At 57.7% G+C, this 19,438-nt stretch overlaps 2 protein-coding genes across 3 annotated transcripts; one reads left to right on the top strand and one right to left on the bottom strand.

Moving 5' to 3' along the window:
• Positions 1 to 1,338: 1,338 nt before the first annotated feature.
• SLC35G6 (solute carrier family 35 member G6) lies at positions 1,339 to 3,025 on the bottom strand. Its single transcript, XM_041000807.1, has 3 exons — positions 3,004 to 3,025; positions 2,846 to 2,874; positions 1,339 to 2,358 (listed from the first exon to the last, which is right to left on the bottom strand). Exons 1-3 carry the CDS (start codon positions 3,023 to 3,025, stop codon positions 1,339 to 1,341), a joined length of 1,071 nt encoding a protein of 356 aa, XP_040856741.1.
• Positions 3,026 to 4,416: 1,391 nt separating this feature from the next.
• Positions 4,417 to 19,291, top strand: ZBTB4 (zinc finger and BTB domain containing 4). 2 transcript variants are annotated; one of them, XM_041000518.1, is made up of 5 exons: positions 4,417 to 4,530; positions 12,444 to 12,513; positions 12,854 to 13,917; positions 14,502 to 15,144; positions 15,232 to 19,291. In XM_041000518.1, exons 3-5 carry the CDS (start codon positions 12,863 to 12,865, stop codon positions 16,579 to 16,581), a joined length of 3,048 nt encoding a protein of 1,015 aa, XP_040856452.1. In that variant the 5' UTR covers positions 4,417 to 4,530; positions 12,444 to 12,513; positions 12,854 to 12,862; the 3' UTR covers positions 16,582 to 19,291. The 2 variants fall into 2 exon arrangements, with proteins under 2 accessions (XP_040856452.1, XP_040856451.1); XM_041000517.1 differs by having other exon boundaries at positions 14,502 to 19,291.
• The last annotated feature ends 147 nt before the right edge of the window (positions 19,292 to 19,438 follow it).

The raw sequence follows: 19,438 nt of genomic DNA on the forward strand, positions 1-19,438 counted from the left end.
CGCCTATCGCTGGGCCTCCTGGGCGGCTCCCGGGTCCGGCCACCTTGGGAAATGAGGGGGGAGGCGGATTTTTGTTTTTAAAACCCACCGCCTCCGTCCGGCGCTCGCTGTGGCATTGCGGTTTCAGAGTTGAAGAATCGAGGATCGAATTAAGCTTTGTTTATTCCGAATTGGAGGACGGCTTCCTCTCCAGCCGAAGACTCTCCTTCACGTCTCGCCGTCCCACCCCGCCGCCGCTGGGAGATGGTCTGTTCCGCGGCTCCTTGACGACGGAGGCGGGGCCGACCGGATCCTCCCCTGTGGGTTCCGGAGGGGAGGGAGGAGGCCGAGAGCTGGGGGGAGGGGGAGGGCCGCCTTGGTCTTGAATATGCAATTTCGCGCTGAATATGCATGATAAAACAAGATGGCGAGGCCTGTAGCCCCTCCGGAAGTCGCCGATGTTTGTCGAGCACCCTCCCGGGATGAGTTGAGTGCTCCTCCCGGCCGCAGATGGGGCGCTGTGCTGCGCCTTGGCCCTGGGTCCCCGGCGGCCTGAGCCCGCTCCGGGGAGAGGCCACAGAGCTCCGGAAGGAGACTGGCCACAGTCCGGGGAGAGAGGTCACGGGACCTCGACGATCCGGGAAAAGCAGATTAGCCATGGGGCGATAGGCGAAAAATCCTGGGGAATTGAGGGCCGGGTGCGTGCTCGCCCGCGCGCTTGTGTGTGTAGGGGATGGGGGGTTGGGAAAGAAGGAATCTGGGCATTAGGAAATCCTCCACCTTCTAGAACAGTTCCCAAATAATACAGCGGTGGGGGAGGGTGAGAATCCCCAGAGAGGCTCTGGTAGGGGAGGATTTCCACTGTCCCCGCAAAGCAGACACGACACTGAGTCCAGAGCCACTTTTGGAGCGAGCCTTGTTTGATGTCAGCGTCACGTCATCGCCCCAAGTGGTGGGGGCACAACCGCGAGGAAACCAAGTCATCTCCGCGCGGTGCCCAGGGAAGGGAGAATGCAGCTCCCCTCCCCCAGCGCGGCTGCTTGTTCCGCCTGCCCGAGCTCCTGGCGGCCGCAGCAGCGGCGCCTCCAACCTCAATGTTCCCTCTCTCCATTTCTAAGCCATGGTCAGTGTACCCTGCCCTTACCCCAGGCTGTGCTCGCTGCCAGGACCCAGCCTAGACATCCCCGGTTGTGCTGGGGTCTTTCATTCCTCTCCACCAAGTCCTCAGGTCACCTCTGGCTGCAGGGGCTGGGGGCGGCCATCTCCCACACCAGTTGTTGTCTTCCAGTGGCTTTGCTCTCCCATGCTTGTATTCCAGTCTTTCTATTGACCCCTGCCCTCCCCCCAAGACCCCGGCTCTCAGCTGCACTCTCGCTCCTCTACCTGCGCCTCCCTCTCACAGCTGAGATTCTGGGCAGTGATGATGGCGATGCTGCCCAACACGACTCCTGCCCCCATGATGTCAGAAGGAGCCACCTTCTCGTAGAGCACATAGTACTGCAGCATCAGGGCCACCACCACCTCTGAATGCAGGACGGCACACACTAGGGCAGGGTGGGCCTTGGTGACCGCATAGCTCACGCACACAAAGGACACCAAGGCAAGGATGCCCACTGCGCCCACGCAGCTCCAGCTCAGAGAGTCAGTGGGCAGTACAGGGGTCTGCACCAGAAAGAGGCTTGGCACGGAGCCCAACAGCCCCACCAACCCAAACAGGAAGGCCACTGTCGGTAGGCAGGAGGGGAAGTCCAGGGAGCGGTAGATCAGAAGCCCCAGCGACAAGGCCAGGCCTCCCAGGAAGGCCTGCACGTAGCCCAGGGCAGTGTGGATGCCAGTGGTCCCCTCCTGCAGTGTCCCTAGTCCAGGTCCCACAATGATGATGAGGCCCAGTGTGCTGCCCAACAGGCCACACCAGTCGTATCCACTGAGACCCTGGCTCTCGAGGCAGAGGGAGAGGATAGCAGAGCACATGGTGGAAGATCCTTTGCGGACGGTAGCCACGTTGCCGGCAGGCACCACCTGGATTGCATTGTAGGCGCATCCTATACTGATGACGTTGAGCAAGGCATGGAGGCAGGCCCGGCCCCGGACATCAGGGGGTCCTAACAGCGGGTCGCCTCGTAGGTGGAGCAGCAGAGCGATGGGGAGGTGGAAGAGACAGCGACAAAAGAGCAACTCCATCGAGGGCAGGTGGGAAGCCCGGTAGGCCATGCGGGAAAAGGGGCCCACGAAGCCGGCAGGCAGGCCCCCGCCCAGCAGGGCCACCAGCAGGCCCTTGGTGGCATCGGAGGGCCGGCAGCGGTGGTGGCTGGACGAAGGAGTGGATGGCGGCGGTGACTGGGTGAAGTCAGGCAGGTTGAAATAGGGGTGACTTTGAGCCTTTGGATGGAGAAAGGAATTGAGGCCCCGAGGACTGCCATAGCTCCCTGACTTGGGGCTAGGGATAGGGACTTGGGACGGGGTGAAGGCCAGCCTGGGATGTGGGTCCCTGCAGGACAGTACAAGTGTAGCCTTTCTTGTAAGGAACTCTTGGGAGCTTAGGGAGCTTAGCAAGGGAATCTAAAAGGTAGATGAGGGGGCGGGATTTGAACAGGTAAAGCAGGAGGCAGTGGTGAGCAGAGGCGAGCCAGGAGGACCTTAAAAGGCTGTTGAAATAAGGAAGGGGTACAGCTTCTGATGCTCTGTGTCCATGTGATGTCACAGGCTCCAGGTACATCCAGGTATCCCACTAAGAATTTTACCTGTGTATACCTCTGGGAGAGCCGGGGAGATTTAAGCGAGAAAGAGAGGGGGAGTGGCCAGGAAGGACAGAGAGGAACCCTGGGCAGGGTGCCCACACACCCCTCCACCCAGCCCCCACACTTACCATCTCTCTTGGGATCTCCTCCTCTCCTCCTGGTTTGCGGGCTAGGACCCCTCAGAGCTCCAGCCATTGTGACCTGGCTGGAATGGGGGAGGGGTTCTCTCTTTGGAACCTTCCTGGGGTGGCGGGGGGGCTTTTTCTCTGTTTCCTCACTGTCTTACTTCTCTGTTCACTCCTCTCCATGACTGAAATTGGATCCCTTTTCTCTTTTTGTGTCTGGCTCTGTGATGAGGTTTCCACCAGGTTTGACCAGCTTGTGTGTGTGTGTGCATTTTTTTTTTTAAGATTCATTTTTCTTTTTTATTGGAAAGGCAAATTTCCTGAGAGAAGTAAGGAGAGACAGAAAGATCTTAATTTTTTTTAATTTTTAAAAAAGATTTATTTATTTTTATTGTAAAGTAAAATATACAGAGAGGAGGAGGGATAGAGAGGAAGATCTTCCGTTCAATGATTCATTCCCCAAGTGAGCACAACAGCCGGTACTGTGCCTATCTGAAGCCAGGAGCCAGGAACTTCTTCCGGGTCTCCCACACAGGTGCAGGGTCCCAAGGCTTTGGGCCGTCCTTTACTGCTTTCTCAGGCCAACACAGGGAACTGGATGGGAAGTGGAGCAGCCAGGACACAAACCAGTGCCTATATGGGGTGCTGGGGCTTCCAAGCAGAGGATTAGCCAATTGAGCCATTGCATGAGCCCTCATGATGTGCATCTGTTTACCTTTTCCTTCAGAAAGGTTTTGAGGAAAAGAGCTGGGAGAGTCTGCTCCTCTCTCTCCAACACCAGGGAGGCAGCTTTGAGACTGGGTTTTTCTTCTGTGTTGGTTCCACCTGGTGTTTTGTTGGTGGTGTCACCCAAGGCTCACGCCAAGACCTGTGCACATAGACCTAAGTCTATAGACATGGAAACCTCGACCTGGGGAGACCCAGGATCAAGCTGTGTGCCCATCTGCCCTGGGGCTCGTCGATATGCGCCAGATCAGCAAGGCTGGGCCTTCCTTGCTCAGGCTCCTGTTGGCTGGCTTTCTGTGCCTTCCTGGGAACGGTGCAAATGTGTTCCAGGACTGCCTTGTGGATGTGCTGACCCCAGGACCAACCCCGAGACCAACTGTAGGTCTGCTTTGTTGCCTCTGTGTGTGTGTGTGTATGTGTGTGTGCACCTGGTTTTGGGTGTTGTGCACAACTGAGTGAAAGGCATGCAGTAAGGTGTGTGTGTGTGTGTGTGTGTGTGTGTGTTGGGGGGGTGGTTCTTTCCAAGAAGTGGGTGGTCGTGCGCCCCTATGGGGTGCTATAACCCGGCCTGCACCCTGCTGGGTGTTCATCGGCCGCTGGCCCTGTCTGCTTAGTTTAGTTCCCTGCGCTATATCGGTCGGGCAGAAAGCCGTCGGGCGCTCTGAGCCTGGTGTCGGTGTTGGCTGTGCTGCGCCGGCCTCCTCGAGGCGGCGGCGGAGCTGGGGGGGGACTGTTTCCGGGGGTGGGGGTGGGGGTAGGACCGGGGCGGGGGGAGCCGATGATGTCAGCGGCGGCGGCGGTAGCGGCGGTGGCGGGGCCGGGCCGGGGCCGGGCGCTGGGGGGGCCGGGGCTGGAGCCGGAGCTGGAGCAGGAGCAGGAGCTGGAGGCGGGCGAAACCGAAGCGGCCGGGGGCGGCCACGGTGATGAGCCGGGCCTGGCGGACGCGGCGCCATCGCAGTCAGGTGGGCCCCGGGGCGAACCGGGACAGGACCAGGGAGGACCGGATCCAACTGCGGGCGGGTGCAGGGAGGTGGGGAGCCCTTCCCGCTGCCCGGCGCTGCGGGGGCCCGGACCGCGCCCCGCGCCCAGGCCTCTCCTCTTTGGAGTTGACCTGGGGGCTCAGGGGTCGAGGGCTGAAGCTAGCCCCGCCCCCAGGCGCGCACGGCACTGGGGGGCGACTAAGAGGGCCCTGGTAAGGCGTCGGAGTAAGTGGTGGCTGGGGGGCCACGATCGCCTGGGGCCTTGGAAGGGGCCGCGCTCACGCCTCTTTGAAGGGTTAATTCTGCAGCCCAATGCCCCCCTCCCGCCGTGGGGCAGGTTGGGGGTGGGGTGGGGCTGGTGTGAGCCCGGGCAAGCGCTGCAAGCTGCTGGGAGGGCGATGGCGTAGGAGCCAGGCAGAGAGGGGGAGGGGTGGGTCACCAAGAGCCCCAGAGTGTTGGGGTGTGCGGGGGTGCACCAGGCGAGCCCGGCAGGGAGAGGAGCACCCCCCCCCTTCCCCAACTGCCGCGCCGTCGGGCAGGGTTGTGGTTGTGAGTCTTGGAAATTGTGTGTTTCCTACTGTGTTGTGGGGCAAGGTAAACCTTTCTGCCTGCTGCTTGGGCAGCCTGGGGTCCCAGTGGGGCCATTCCCACTCCTACCCCGGGGATGGGAGACAACCAGAAGGGGTGTCCAGTGATGTGGAGCGGAACTGCAAGATGGGGCCCTGTTGCTCTGGATGACAGCTGAGCACAGCGCCCTGAGTGTGGAGTTTGTGAGATGTGGGCTCCTCCGGATGTTTTCCGCGAGCATGTATTTGCTGGCTTACACTTGCACCCGCGAACTCCGGCGGTCTCTCAGCTGCTGTTTTCTGCATAGCTGCCGTGCAGTGTGTGTGGTGGAGGGTGCCAGGGTGCAGGCCCCGGGGTGGAGGTGGGGGGGCTGTTGTAGGCCTTTGAAGATGTCAGGTCAGGTGTGGGGCCCAGGTGTGGTCTGGCCTGGGTCGGACCTGCGGCTTCATATGGATTTGTGTTTCTGTGAGGAGCCAGGTGCATGGTGGTTGTGTGTGGGGGGGTGGGAGGTGGAGGGATTGCGCCTCTAGAACTCAGTTCTCTCAGATCAGGGTCATGGGGAAAACAGACAAATGCCAGGGCGTGTCTGGCATGCCTGGGGGTCAACCAGGCTGTGTGTGAGGGACACTGGAGTGGGGGGATGTGAAAGGCAGGCATGTTTATGGGATCATGGGGAGCCAGGCCAGAGGAAGGTCGTGTGTGTGTGTGTGTGTGTGTGTGTTTGCCACATTCTCCTCGGGATTCTTTTGTGACGTCGTTTTGTGGGAGCCTGTCCGGGCTGTCAGGCCGGGAGGCAAGCTGGTCAGAAAACACTTGTGGGGAGGGAGGTGGCGTGACAAGGGCAGTGTAGGCCTGGGGCCTAGAGAGACCAGCCGCCAGCTGTGCCTGCCTACCTTCTGTGTGCTTCAGGGGAGCCTGGTGCGGCTGCCAGGAGATATGTTTCATGGGGGGGGGGGGGCGTGAGATAGGGAGTGGGGGTAAAATAAATGCAGAGAAGACCTAGGGCAGGGCAGCAGGCCGTGGCCTCTGCAGGGTCTGTGTGCTAGCCCCTGGGCCGGCTGCCTGCCCGCCCGCCCGCCAGTGGCGTCAGGGTCACCGGGCAGAGAGGCCGGGCGGCTGCAGGGGAAGTGAGCTTAGACAGAACGGCTCCCTGGCTGTGTTTATGTAAAGGCCGGGTGTGACTTTTGTCACTAAAATGGAAAAAAGAAACATGAAGTTTGCAGTCTCCTCCTCCGCTCCACCGCCTGCCTTCATCTCTCTCTCTCTCTCTCTCTCTCTCTCTCTCTCTCTGCCCCCTCTCGGGTATCTCTGACGCACATTGGGCCCCGCGGCGGCTGCCACCCGGTGAAGGGCCTCCGAACGGAATTTGCTCACTAGGCAGATTCCTCAAAACAGGTTTCCCTCACCTTTGGGGCCCTGGTCTGTCAGTAGGTGCGTCTGTGTGTGTGTGTGCGTGTGTGCTTGTGCGCATGAGCGTGCACCCATGGGCACATGCATTCACAGTGGGCACGCCACTATGGACCGACTTGGTCTGGCCTGGCTGGGAGAAGTGGCATGTACACACACGCGCACACACACACACACACACACACACACACACACACACGGAGGAGCAGGAGACTCCCACCACCCCCCGGGATGGGGGTGGGGAGGAGACCCAGTGGCTATCCGAACCCTACATGACAGGTGCAGGAGGCCTATGGAAGGACAAAGACCTAGATGAGCACCTAGGAGACCTTGTGGTGCAGGCACCCTTCCATATCTGTGTAATAGGACAAGTGCTATGGCCTACGTGTCTTCCAAGTCACCGCAGAGGAACTGTGCCTGGACCAGCCCCTGCAGGCTCTCTCTGCCTGCCCTGACAAGCCATGGTATAGAGTACTTGGTGACCCCTTGCTGTGTTCTCAGTATGAATGTCCTATCCGGCCCCTCCTCTCGTCCCCACCGTGGACACGCGTGCTCTCATCAGCGGCCTTCTTCAAGGCCAGGTGACCCAGGGTCCTGGGCCAGTCATTCACCCCAAGTGACTCAGCCAGCAGGAAGGAAAGCTGTAGGAGTGCTTGAACCCAAGCAGGCAGGTTCCAGGTTCTCCTGCTCCTTAGAGCATGTACTGGATCTCTCGGTGCACCTGTGCCCCGCTCCCCTGACACACGTGCCCCCCTCCCCTGACACACACACACACTTCTTCCCAGTTTCTGCAAAACTTAGCGACTGCAGCCCTTCATTGCAGAAAACCAATATGCTAAGGCGTTGATCTTGAATCGTCCCAGCCCTGGGCGTGAGGACTTAAATGTCTGCTGCCTGTACGAGTGGGTGCTGACCGTGGCACACACAAGTGTTGATGAGTCAGAGGAGGGAGAGACTTTTCCCTGCCCTGTGTGTCGGACGACCAAGAAGATGACATTTGACTTCGACCTTAACATTTTGAAGAGATTTGCGAGAGAATGTTTCTGGTAGGCGAAGCAGCATGGGTGAAGGGGTGAAGGTGTGAAGGTGCGGGGTGTGGGGGGCAGGTGGAAAGGGCGGGAGAGCCCTCTGGATGCTAAGAGAAAGATCAACGAGACTAGGAGAAGACTAGGACTAGACCAGGACCATTGTATACCTGCTAAGGGAATTTGAACTTCACTCTGGCATTGTTGGGAACCCCCAAAGGCTTTGAGCCCACTGTGTCTGCAGTATTTGCACTCTTAGGAGAAAGAAGGCTGGAAGGTGTCGGGGACAGGTGGGAAGCTTGGCGGCCATGGCTGTGGACAGACCGTGTGAGCATTAGCCAGGATCTGAACTAAGTGTAGGGGCCAGAGGCAGGTTGAAGAACAAGCTTTGAGAGCTGTCCCCAAGCCCAGCTGTGACTATGGGTTTGGGAACAAGGGAAAGGGTGGAGTCAGATGTGACACACTTAGCACGTAGCACGTGAGATCTTGTGTGGCGATTTATGTAACTGGCTGGCCGCTGTAGCCCCTTCTGTGCAGGATCCAGCAGTGTGACAAAGAGGAAAGTTTCACCTCTGGGGTTGGTCAGTCGGGCCTGGGTTCAAGTCCTGATTTTGTTCCTGGCAGCTGTGTGTCCCCCAGCAAGGTGAACCAGCATTCACAAGATGCCAACATTATAGACGGAGGATTAGCTTGTTATGCCACTGTGCTAGTCCCTAAGCTCGCTCTCTCTCTCTCTCTTTTTTTTTTCCAGCCTTGCCTTGTGTGTCACACAGATGTTTTAAATGCTGAGTTGATACAGAGAATAAAGCAGACAAGGATCTGTGCCTACCCGAAGCCTACCTTCTGGAAAGGACATATTCTAAGTGCCAAGGAGGAAGATAAATCTGGGTAGGGGGATAGGAAGTTCTTAGGGAGCAAGCAAAGGGAGAGGATTGTTGTCCAGAGAAAACCTGTGGGGACAGTAACTTTTGAGTCCAGATTCCAGTGGAAGCGGGTAGCCAGCCCTGGGGCTCTGAGCAGGTAAGAATATTCCAAGCAGGGAAAGCAGCAAGAGGCAGAGCGGGGCTGGTGGCTTGGGGGTCGCGCTCAGTTGCCCAACATTGAGGTCCCAAAGCATGCGAGAGTCAAGAAATGGCAAGAGTAAACAAAAGCCTTGAAATCACAGTGCCGCCAAGCTGGCCGGAAGCCTGGTTTCTGCCTCTGTTTTTATTGTGGTGGTGATGGTTCAGCATGCTTCCCCACCTCCCACCCCACACACTCCAGGTTGTCCAGAGCTGAGTTCCAAGGTTTAGGGACAGGTGTCCCTCGGTATCCATTGTCCGGGGTAGGGGAGTTGGTTCTAGGATCTGCAGGTCCCCAAATGCAGTGTCACCCTTAGATTAGAACAGCCTAGGATTTTCACCGTGTAACTTCCCATCCTCCTATAAGCTTCACTGTGACTCCTTTTCTTTGAGAGGCAGACAGGGACAGACAGCTCCCAGGTCCCAAGTACCTGCAATAGCTAGAGCTAGAGTAGGCTGGAAGCTGGAGGGGCCAGGAACTCAGTCCAAGATCTCCCCTGGAAGGGGCAAGGGCCAATGCTGCCACCACCTCCCAGGGTGCATATGGATGAGAAGTAGGAACCATGAGACTGAAGGAGAACTTGAACCCATGCACTCCTGTGTAGAAGGCACATGTCCTGATAGGGGTCGTTTCCACTAGACCAAATGCCCACTGTGCTCTATATATTTTAAATCATTTCTGCCTATAATACTGAATACTACATGAATATGACTGTCAGTAGTTGTGCCATATAGCATTTAGGGGATGACAAGGGAAGCAATGTGCGTGTTCAGTACAAAGGCAGCTTTTAATTTTCCTGGAGTGTGGGTTTGACTTCAAACCACCGTACTAGCTCTTTTAGTCTTTGTGACAACTCCATGAAATGGAAACTAATTCTCCACTTTAGAGAAGAGGAGACTGAGATGCCAGGAGGGGAAATGACTTGCCCAGGGTCGCCTCACTGTTGCATTTGTTCTCTGCTACACAGAAGTCCTCTGGGGCAGTGCAGTGGTCAGTGGTGCAGCAGCTGACCTCGGGAAGCCGAACATACACACTCCAGCTCAGACAGCTGGGAGCCCAGGGGGATATCAGCCTATTGCTTCCTTTTTTTTTTTTATAAAGATTTATTTATTTTTAATACAAAGTCAGATATACAGAGAGGAGGAGAGATAGAGAGGAAGATCTTCCATCCGATGATTCACTCCCCAAGTGACCCCGATGGCTGGTGTAGTGCTGATCCAAAGCCGGGAACCAGGAACTTCCTCTAGGTCTCCCACACGGGTAGAGGGTCCCAAGGCTTTGGGCTGTCCTCGACTGCTTTCCCAGACTACAAGCAAGGAGCTGGATGGGAAGTGGAGCTGCTGGGATTAGAACCGGTGCCTATATGGGATCCCATGCGTTTAAGGCGAGAACTTTAGCCGTTAGGCTACTGTGCTGGGCCCACTCCATCGCTTCCTTACTGTCAACTTAAAAGAGAAACATTGGGCATCTGTAATTGTCTCTCAGCCTTTTTCCTCACTATGGGCTTTCTGAGTGTTGAAATGAGATGAGGTGGCCAAAATGCTTAGCAGTGCGCTTTTGCACATAGTACGTATTTCAGAAATGGCAACTCCAAAGAGCATGATGCCGATGATTCTAGGATTCAAGGTCTCTAAGGACCAGTGTCTTCGGGTCTTCGTGCTTTTCTTGGATGCCCTGGCAGGCCTTTTGCATCTAGATGTCATGGCAGTAGGCACCCAGTTGCCTACTGCAGGCCACATGTGTTCATGCAGATATACGGGCCTAGCCAAGGTGGACTGGACTTTACTCACCTACACAGAGCCACGACCTCCCTGAGGAGGCCACCAGGTGGGCTGTGGGTGCCACAAGGGGCTCTGCACCTCTCCTGCCTCCTGACGTGGTAACATCATTGGAAAGACGGGTTTTTTATTCAGACTCCTAGGCTTGTCACTAACTGCCCATACATCCTGTGGTGAACCTTCTAGCCTCACTCTGTCATGCCAAGTGACGAAGCTAGGGCGGGTTAAGTGCCAGTTGGGATACCTGTGTCCTACATCCCAGAACCTGGGTTCGATCCCTGTCTCAAGTCAATTCCAGAAGTCTAGGAGGCAGCAGTGATGGCTTGAGTGTTTGGGCTCCTGCTACCACCCGTGGGCATTTAGCGAGTGAGAAGGTAGACAAAGGAATTTTCTCTCAATCTTTCTGTTTGTTTCTGAAAGTAAAAATAGAAAAATTAAGGGCCCAGCGCAGTGGCCTAGCAGCTCAAGTCCTTACCTTGAACGTGCTGGTATCCATATGGGCACCAGTTGTAATCCCAGCAGTCCCACTACCCATCCAGCTCCCTGCTTGTGGTCTGGGAAAGCAGTGGAGGACACACCAAAGCCTTGGGATCCTGCACCAGTGTGGGAGACCTGGAGGAGGCTCCTGGCTCCTGGCTTTGGATCAGCACTGCACCAGCCGTCGTGGTCCCTTGGGGAATGAGTCATTCATTGGACTTCCGTCACTTGCTCTCTGTCTCTGCTCCTCTCTGTATATCTGACTTTACAATAAAAATAAAACAAATCTTAAAAAAAGAAGAAAAATTAAAATAGTGAAAGGAGAGTTGCTAACTGCGACTTTCCAAGGCAATGACAAATGCAACAAATGACATAATACAACAAAGGGTGCCTGGGTTGAGTGATGGCCATGGTGGGAGAGGCTGGGAGGCTGAGCAGCCATGGCGGTGGATGCAGTCCCCCTTCCCCAGCGTCCCTGGGGTTCCTGGCACCTCCACAGTGTTGCAACTAAATGAGCTGTTGTGCACCCCAGTGTCTGCGCCTGGCACTTGGATTCTTACCACTTGTAAGTTTCGGCCATGTTTGCTCCCTTCTATCTCTGTGTCCAGGAAAGGCCATCGCCAGTCTCTGGGGGAGCTTGAAGAGAGGGTTATTGAGGGGGTGGAGGAGACCCGTTGTGCTGATGGCCTGAGGAATACATGGGCAAGAGCGCAGGGTGCGAGGTGGCGGAGTGGGGTGAGGGGAGGAATGGGGGAGTCATCTGAGGAGTGATGGGGCACATACCTCTGGGGACCCAGCTTTGCAGAATAAAGACGGGAGGGCCCACCTGTTATGGCCAGTTCTGAGTACCCCTGGAGAGGTTACTGTTTAGCTCTGGACCCTGGGATCTTCAGCTCCAACATGAGAACCCAAGGTCCTGTAGGCGCCTGCACAGGAAGTGGCTGTACTTTCTGAGCTGTTAACTGTCCCAATCTGTGTGTCACCTGCTCTTCCTTTTGGGGGGCGCCTCCTAGCAAGAGGTGAGAGAGGTAGGGGGTGTCTGGGTGGCCTTGAATTGGGGTCAGGGAGTAGGAGAGAAAGCCTCATTGCTCCCAGTTGGGGGACAACTCCAGGGTTCGTGCAGCTGGTGCACGTGGTCCCTGGTCTGTGGTGGTCTTTGGGGGTGACCTGGCCCTCGGGCCAAAAGCCTCTTCTAAGATTTATGGGGCTGAGGGAGGATTGCTAAGGGGAGGACCTCTCCTTATTTTAATTTCTATCAGCTTTGGTCCAATTTAGGGGAAAAAAAAAAAAACAACTCAAGACAATCTGTTTTGATGTATAAATAGTTGCATTGTGAGAAAAGAAAACTAACAGATCTTTGATTTCTGGGGCCAGAGGGCCTTGAGAGAGCTGTGCCAGGCTGCCCATGGCCTGTGGGGTCAGCCTGTGCTGCCTTCTCGCGTGGAGGTGGCCTGGGACAAGGCCAGTGAATGCTCTCGTGGCTGCCACACGTGCAGACAACAGCCCACGTGACCTCTCCTGGGGACCCCTTCCTGCCGCCTCTCAGGCTCCCCATGACATTCCTTCCTTTTCTCCACAGAGGGAAGAAGCCCAGCCAGAGAGACGCACTGAGCTGCTGCTGCTCCACTCCATGTTGGCCGTGCTGACAGGTGAGGGGACATTGACCTGAGGCAGCTAGGCCGGCCGGCAGAGGTCATCAGCTCTGGGCCAGGGTGGGGGTGGTCTCTGCCCCTCTCTTCCCATTGCCCACTTCTCTAATCAGAGACGCCCGCAGAAGTGGTTATTCTTTTTGCCCTTCCCTGTAACCTGGGGTAGCCCAGACCAGCAGACTCCTGGGCAGCTAAGGGTTAATCCCTGACCTCCAGGAGCTCAAATTACTCAGTCTCTGGACCGGCAGCCTCTGGGCCCTCCCAGTTTTCACCTGCCCAGTCTGAGAGGCCCCTGAAGACTCTCCCTGGCCTCTTCTTCCCCCTCCCCCCACCTGTCTAGGCCGGCGCCATGCCCCCGCCTGCAGAGGTGACAGATCCGTCCCATGCCCCTGCCGTCCTGCGCCAGCTCAATGAGCAGCGGCTCCGTGGCCTTTTCTGTGACGTCACCCTCATAGCTGGAGACACCAAGTTCCCGGCTCACCGCAGTGTCCTGGCTGCTTCCAGTCCCTTCTTCAGAGAGGCCCTGCTTGCTTCAGCGCCCCTACCCCTCCCGCCAGTCAGTGGGGTCTCAGCCCCCAACCCTGCCACCACCGTAGCTGCCTCCTCCTCCTCTACCACCACCACCACCACCTCCTCCTCTTCCTCCTCTTCCTCCTCCTCTCCCCCTCCAATCTCTCCCCCTGCCTCACCCCCACCCCGAGTCCTGGAGCTGCCTGGGGTCCCAGCAGCGGCCTTCTCGGATGTCCTCAATTTCATTTACAGTGCCAGACTGGCCCTCCCTGCTGGTGGAGGGGATGGGGCCGCAGTGGCAGAGATCGGAGCTCTGGGTCGCCGCCTGGGCATCTCCCGCCTGCAGGGTCTGGGGGAGGGAGGCGATGCCTGGGTACCTCCCACCCCAGCTCCTGTAGCCACCTCGCAGCCTGAAGAGGGCAGCTTCCGGCCTGGGCCAGCCGCAGAGTGGGAAGGCGATGGGGCTGAAGCCCAGGCTCCTGACTCCCAGCCTTCCCTGTCCCGGAGGCCCCTGCCTTGCCCCCGGTGTGGAAAAAGCTTCATCCACCCCAAGCGGCTGCAGACCCACGAGGCGCAGTGCCGCCGGGGACCCGGCACGCGTGGGGGTGCTACAGCAGGGCTGGGCCCCGGGGGTCCCTCAGGAGTGGATGCCTCTGCACTGCCCTCTCCTGTGGGCTTCCGAGGAGGTCCGGAGCACGTGGTGAAGGTGGTGGGCGGCCATGTGCTGTACGTGTGCGCGGCCTGTGAGCGTTCCTACGTGACCCTGTCCAGCCTGAAGCGACACAGCAACGTCCACTCATGGCGGAGGAAGTACCCCTGCCGCTACTGCGAGAAGGTGTTTGCCCTGGCCGAATACCGCACCAAACACGAGGTGTGGCATACTGGGGAACGCAGGTGAGTGAGTGGCCCCTGGGGATCACAGGGATGGGGCATTTCGGGGGAGGAGGAGGGAAGGGCGAGCACCCCCAGAATCACCCTGAGCCTCGCTTGCTCACTGCCAATTCATCCTGTGCCTTCCTCCAACCCCAGTCCCTTCAGCTGCTGTTGGTCAGTTCCTCTGCCTGTCCCCTACCTCCCACTGCTCCAGCAGCCTGGTGCTGGAAGGAAGGCAGTTCTAGAAGGAGAGTGAGCGCAGCCCTCTCAGGAGAGGACAGTGGGTGCACCAGCGTGTCTACCAGTCCTGACAGCCTTTAAACCCACATCTGGAATTTCCCCAGTGTGCCCTAAGGTGTTTCCCTGTTCTGCCACCCACCCACCCACCCACTGAGTTATGTACAAAGGCAGCTATTTCCCCGGGTCACAGTCATGATCATGGATGGGATGGCCAAGGCTTTGGGAACCTCACAGCTCACAAGGGCCACTGAGCTGGGACTTGTACCCTGGGGATATCACACCAACTGAAGCGGAGGGGTCAGGAAGCTGAGGCCCCCAACTTAAGCAGCTGTGTTCCTGCCCTGTTCCCTACTGTCCCGGCCCAGGTACCAGTGCATCTTCTGCTGGGAGACCTTTGTCACTTATTATAACCTGAAGACCCACCAGCGAGCCTTCCATGGCATTAGCCCGGGCCTCCTGGCCAGTGAGAAGACACCCAATGGAGGCTACAAGCCCAAGCTCAATACCCTCAAGTTGTACCGCCTGCTCCCCATGCGGGCAGCCAAGCGGCCCTACAAGACCTACAGCCAGGGGGCCCCTGAGGCCCCACTCTCTCCAGGCCTCCATGCACCGGCCCCTGTGGCATTGCCAGCAAGCCCCCCTCCCGGCCCCCCACCTGCCCCTGAGCCTGGCCCCTCGCCCTCTGTCATCACCTTCGCTCACCCGGCCCCCTCTGTCATCGTGCATGGGAGCAGTAGCAGTGGGGGAGCAGCAGGTGGGCCAGCAAGCACTGGAGGGGCCCAGGCTGCCTCCGTCATCACTTACACTGCTCCCCCTAGACCCCCCAAGAAACGCGAGTACCCACCCCCTCCCCCTGAGCCTGCAGCCACACCCACCGGCCCGGCCACTGCAGTTTGTCCAGCCACCCCTGCAGGGCCAGCCGCTGCAGCCACAGCGGCCACCACGGCAGAGGAGGCCAAGGGCCGGAATACCCGGACTGGGAGGACCCTGACCTACACAGCCAAGCCGGTGGGCGGGGTTGGCGGGGGCGGGGGTCCCCCCCCAGGGCCTGGCCGGGTCCCCTCTCAGCTACAGGCTCCACCTCCACTGTGTCAGATCACTGTGCGAATTGGGGAGGAGGCCATTGTCAAGCGCCGCATCTCAGAGACCGACCTGCATCCAGGAGAGGTGAGCGGAGAGGAGGTGGAGGAGAGTGAGGAGGAGGAGGAAGAGGATGAGGAAGACGAGGAGGAGGACGAGGAGGACTCGAAGGCCAGCGGGGAGGATCAGCTTTGGAGGCCCTACTACTCCTATAAGCCTAAGCGCAAGGCCGGAGCCGCGGGCGGTGGCGGCAGTGGTGGAGGCGGTGGAGGAGGCGGGGGCGGCGGGGCGCCCCGGAGCCGCCGGCTGCAGCGCTGGAGGCAGAAGCTGGAGCGGAGGAGCTGGGAGGAGACCCCGGCGGCAGGGGCTACGACGACGGCCGGGAGTCCGGCGGGGCGGGCGCGCAGTGAGCGGCGGCACCGCTGCGGGGACTGCGCCCAGACCTTCGGCACCTTAAGGAAGTTGCGGAAGCACCACCAGGAGGCCCATGGAGGGGGATCCTCCTCGCATGGTTCTCGGACCGGCCGGAGGCCTTCGAGCCGCTTCACCTGTCCACAGTGCGCCAAGGTGTGCAAGACGGCCGCTGCGCTGAGCCGCCATGGGCAGAGGCATGCGGCCGAGCGGCCCGGCGGCGCGCCCACTCCGGTCATCGCCTATTCCAAGGGCAGTGCGGGTCCCAGGCCCGGTGAGGTCAAGGAGGAGGCCCCCCAAGAAATGCAAGTCTCGTCGTCCAGCGGGGAGGCCGGCATCGGCGGCAGCGGTGGTGTTGGTGTTGGTGGCGGCGGCAGCAGCAGCGGCAGCAGCGGCAGCAGCGGGGGCGACGGGGACATGGCTGCCCAGGAAGCCTCAGAAGCTGCCTCACTGCAGGACCCCGTCATCTCGGGGGGTGAGGAGCCCCCAGTGGTGGCCGGGGCAGGCAGCTACGCGTACCAGCCCGTGCAAGAATTTCCACTGGCTCTGATCGGGAGTGGCAGGGAACCTGGTGGGGGCCGGGTGAAAGCTGGAAGTGAGGGGCCTGTGGGAGCCTCAGAGGGGGATCGGATGGAAGGGTTGGGGGCTGCCAAAGTCACCTTCTACCCTGAACCCTATCCGCTTGTCTATGGTCCCCAGCTCCTTGCCGCCTACCCTTACAACTTCAGCAACTTGGCAGCTCTGCCTGTTGCGCTCAACATGGTCCTACCTGATGAGAAGAGTGGAGGGAGCCTTCCCTTCCTCCCGGGGGTCTTCGGCTATGCGGTGAATCCTCAAGCTGCACCCCGTACTCCCCCACCCCCACCCCCACTAACTCTTCCGCTACCAATCCCCCCTAAGGGAGAAGGTGAAAAGGCAGAGGTTGAAAGAACCCAGAAGGGAGACGTGGGGTGAAGCTCTAGGACCAGACCCCACCCTTTTCACCAGATGCCACCCTCCTTGAACCCCACCCCACCCACCCACCACTACCAGCTGCCTGGCCTCCCTGCCCCTCCACACTCTGGTGCAGGGCCTGGAGTTGGGGGAGCGGGGCCCTGGAGCTCAGGGGCCAGGCTGCTCTGTGTGGGGTTGTAGTGGCTCCCCTCTCCTAGGAAGGGGTCTTGGTGGTTCCCCCTCTCAATCTTCCTCCAGGGAATGGTCTCCAGGAGGGGCAGGGCCAGCTCCCATCTCTCCTCCAAGCCCTCGGGGCAACTGAGCAATATACTCATCTGAATCTCTACTCAACAGCCCCCACCAGCTCTGAATGTCTAACTCGCACCCCCTGATTTCGCAAACCTAGGGGAAAACCATCTCTCTCACCGAAGGGTCACCCCTAGTTCTGCCCCCTCCCTCCCAGCTTTCTCTAAACCTGCCGCCCCCAGATGCTTCCTGGCACATTCCATTTGTGGCGCAGAGCCTGGACCAGACCATTGTGATGCCCGACGCCGACCCCTGGGGGAGCCTGGCTTCGGACTCCATTTTTGTGTGTCTGTCTGCTTTATGTGGCAATGCCACGCCTTCCTTGGCTTCCACGCCTTCCTTGGCTTCCACGCCTTTGGAGCTTCCATTTTCCTCCTCCCATCCTCCTGGACTTCTCTAGGTCAGGGAGATGTTGGGGGGAGGGCTGTCTTTTGGTTCTGTGGCTGTTTTCCTAACCCCGAGGGGGGGACAGGGAAATCATAGCCCAAACTTGACCTCCAAATCCAGTGAACCCCATATTCTTCCAAGGCAAAAGAGTTGAATAGATCACACCTCTTCCTGCTTCTCCACAGAGCACCAATTCTGGGCTAGACCAGATTTGGGGGCCGGGAGGCAAGAGCTCTACACGGGATGGAGAGGGGAAGCTACTTCCTCTCTGTTTTATTTCCTGCTGTTTCTCCCAGACTAGACCAAATAGCCAGAAAAGTGATGGGGGTTGGATGAGTGGGTTAAACCCAAGATTTGCACATGACCTTCCATCCTCACCTTTACCCCCCCACCTGTCTTCCCCAGTGTCGCTCCCCTCACGATCACTCCAGATGGTTTTTTGGGGGAACCATCCTACTCTCCCGGTGGGCTTTGGGGTATCCCCACCAACTTTCCCTCCAAAATAGCACCTTACACCCCACCTTCGACTCAGTTCCCCTCACCCAAAGATCCCAGCTTAGGGGATGGGAGGCAGGGACCTTCGGTAGTCCCTGAGCCCTAATTTGCACTAGTTAACCCTGGTCAGGGTTCCTGTACTTCCTTATAGTGGGGGAGATGAGGAAAGCTTTGCTCCTAATTCTCGGGAAGCCAGGCCTCCCCGCTCCGTGATTGGATGAACATTTCCCATTCCACCCTCCCCACCGCAAAGCAAAGCGAAACAAACAAAAACAGCTGACAAAAGGGGAGAGCCAGTTTGGGGGAGTAAATTGAACACACGGGAATCAGAGGAGTGCAGTTTCAAAAGGGGACAAGGCGCTGTCACTTAAGTGGCCACCTTTGACCCAGCTACTGGTTTTTTTTGTGTTTGAGGGGGTGGCCAAGATGGCTGCCCTCACGGCTGACTCTCTGAGGGGGCCAGATCTAGGCTTTTGGAGGGAGGTGGTCTGGGGCGGGGCCAGGAGCATCCTTCTGCCCTGCCAGCGGCCAGGCTATGTTGACAGGCTCCCTGAATGTTAACTGCGTGCACGGAGGAGTCGACTCCTTCATCCCTCCTCCTCTGTCTCTTTGCACTTTCTTGGTCTTAGCCACAACCTGAGGTGAAGAATTTTCTACTGAATGTACCAAGTTCCTTTTCTTTCTTTTTTTTTTTTTAAGGGGAGGTTAGGGCGGGGAGTTTCAAACAGGGAAAAAGAACGCAAAAAAAAAAAATCACTAAAAATTCCCTCAAGTCTTGTTTCTGGCACTTTAGAAAAACTGCGGGGAAAAAAAGTACATAATAAAGAATACATATATATATCTACACACAAATTATATATATATATCTATATGCAGCAGAACCACAAGAGACTGAGGAAGGCCTGGTGACAGGGGAAGATGGGACAGTCCCCTGTGTCCTCTAAGAGTAAACAGGCACAGGAGGACTGGGGTGGAGAGGGACTTTGAGGATGGAGCAGGGACTTTGAAAATCAGATTAGGTCAAAATTCAAACACCATGCACGTTTTGGGAGAATTGAGATTGTAGACTTTTTTTTTTTTTAATTCTTAAATACAACTAAGGAACATAGCTTTCAGAATCCAGTGGGTCTGTCTGGGTAACCCATAAGAATTGTGGCATAAAGTGGAAATTAAAATATCTGTATTGGAGCTGGGGAATTTGCATACTGTGAGTTTCAGATGTTGGCAAGCGGGAATTTTTACAATTTTGTCTCTTGAACATGCTCAAGTCTTGTCAGTGTGCGCCCTCCTTACCCCACCCTGTGATTCCCTGTTTGCCCACCCCGGGGTAGGGGGTGGGGGGGTGGGGGAGAAAGGGCAGTGTGGGTGGGGAGTGTGGAGACCGCTGGTTCTGTGCCACACAGCACGCTGAGATTTAGAATTCTACAGACTCTAGCTCTCTACGTAGTGAGGACCCAGATGTAGAAAACCTGATCACTATTTATCTCCGCATCTGTTGTGTGTGTCTAGGCCAATAAACCAACAGGACAAACTGTGCTCTTCAGTGGGATGCCAAGGTGCAATTTTTCGCGTGGTCAGGAGGGAGTGGGGGAAGTGCTGACCTGTCCCGTGGGGCTTTCGGAGCAGCCTCCATTCTTCCCTATCACCTTTTAAAGCCAGGAACCAGGCTGATTTCAGCCCGCCAGGAGGC

This window comes from Ochotona curzoniae, unplaced genomic scaffold (assembly GCF_017591425.1).
Source record: "Ochotona curzoniae isolate NIBS_2020 unplaced genomic scaffold, NIBS_Ocur_1.0 scaffold_2453, whole genome shotgun sequence".
Taxonomy (NCBI): domain Eukaryota; kingdom Metazoa; phylum Chordata; class Mammalia; order Lagomorpha; family Ochotonidae; genus Ochotona; species Ochotona curzoniae.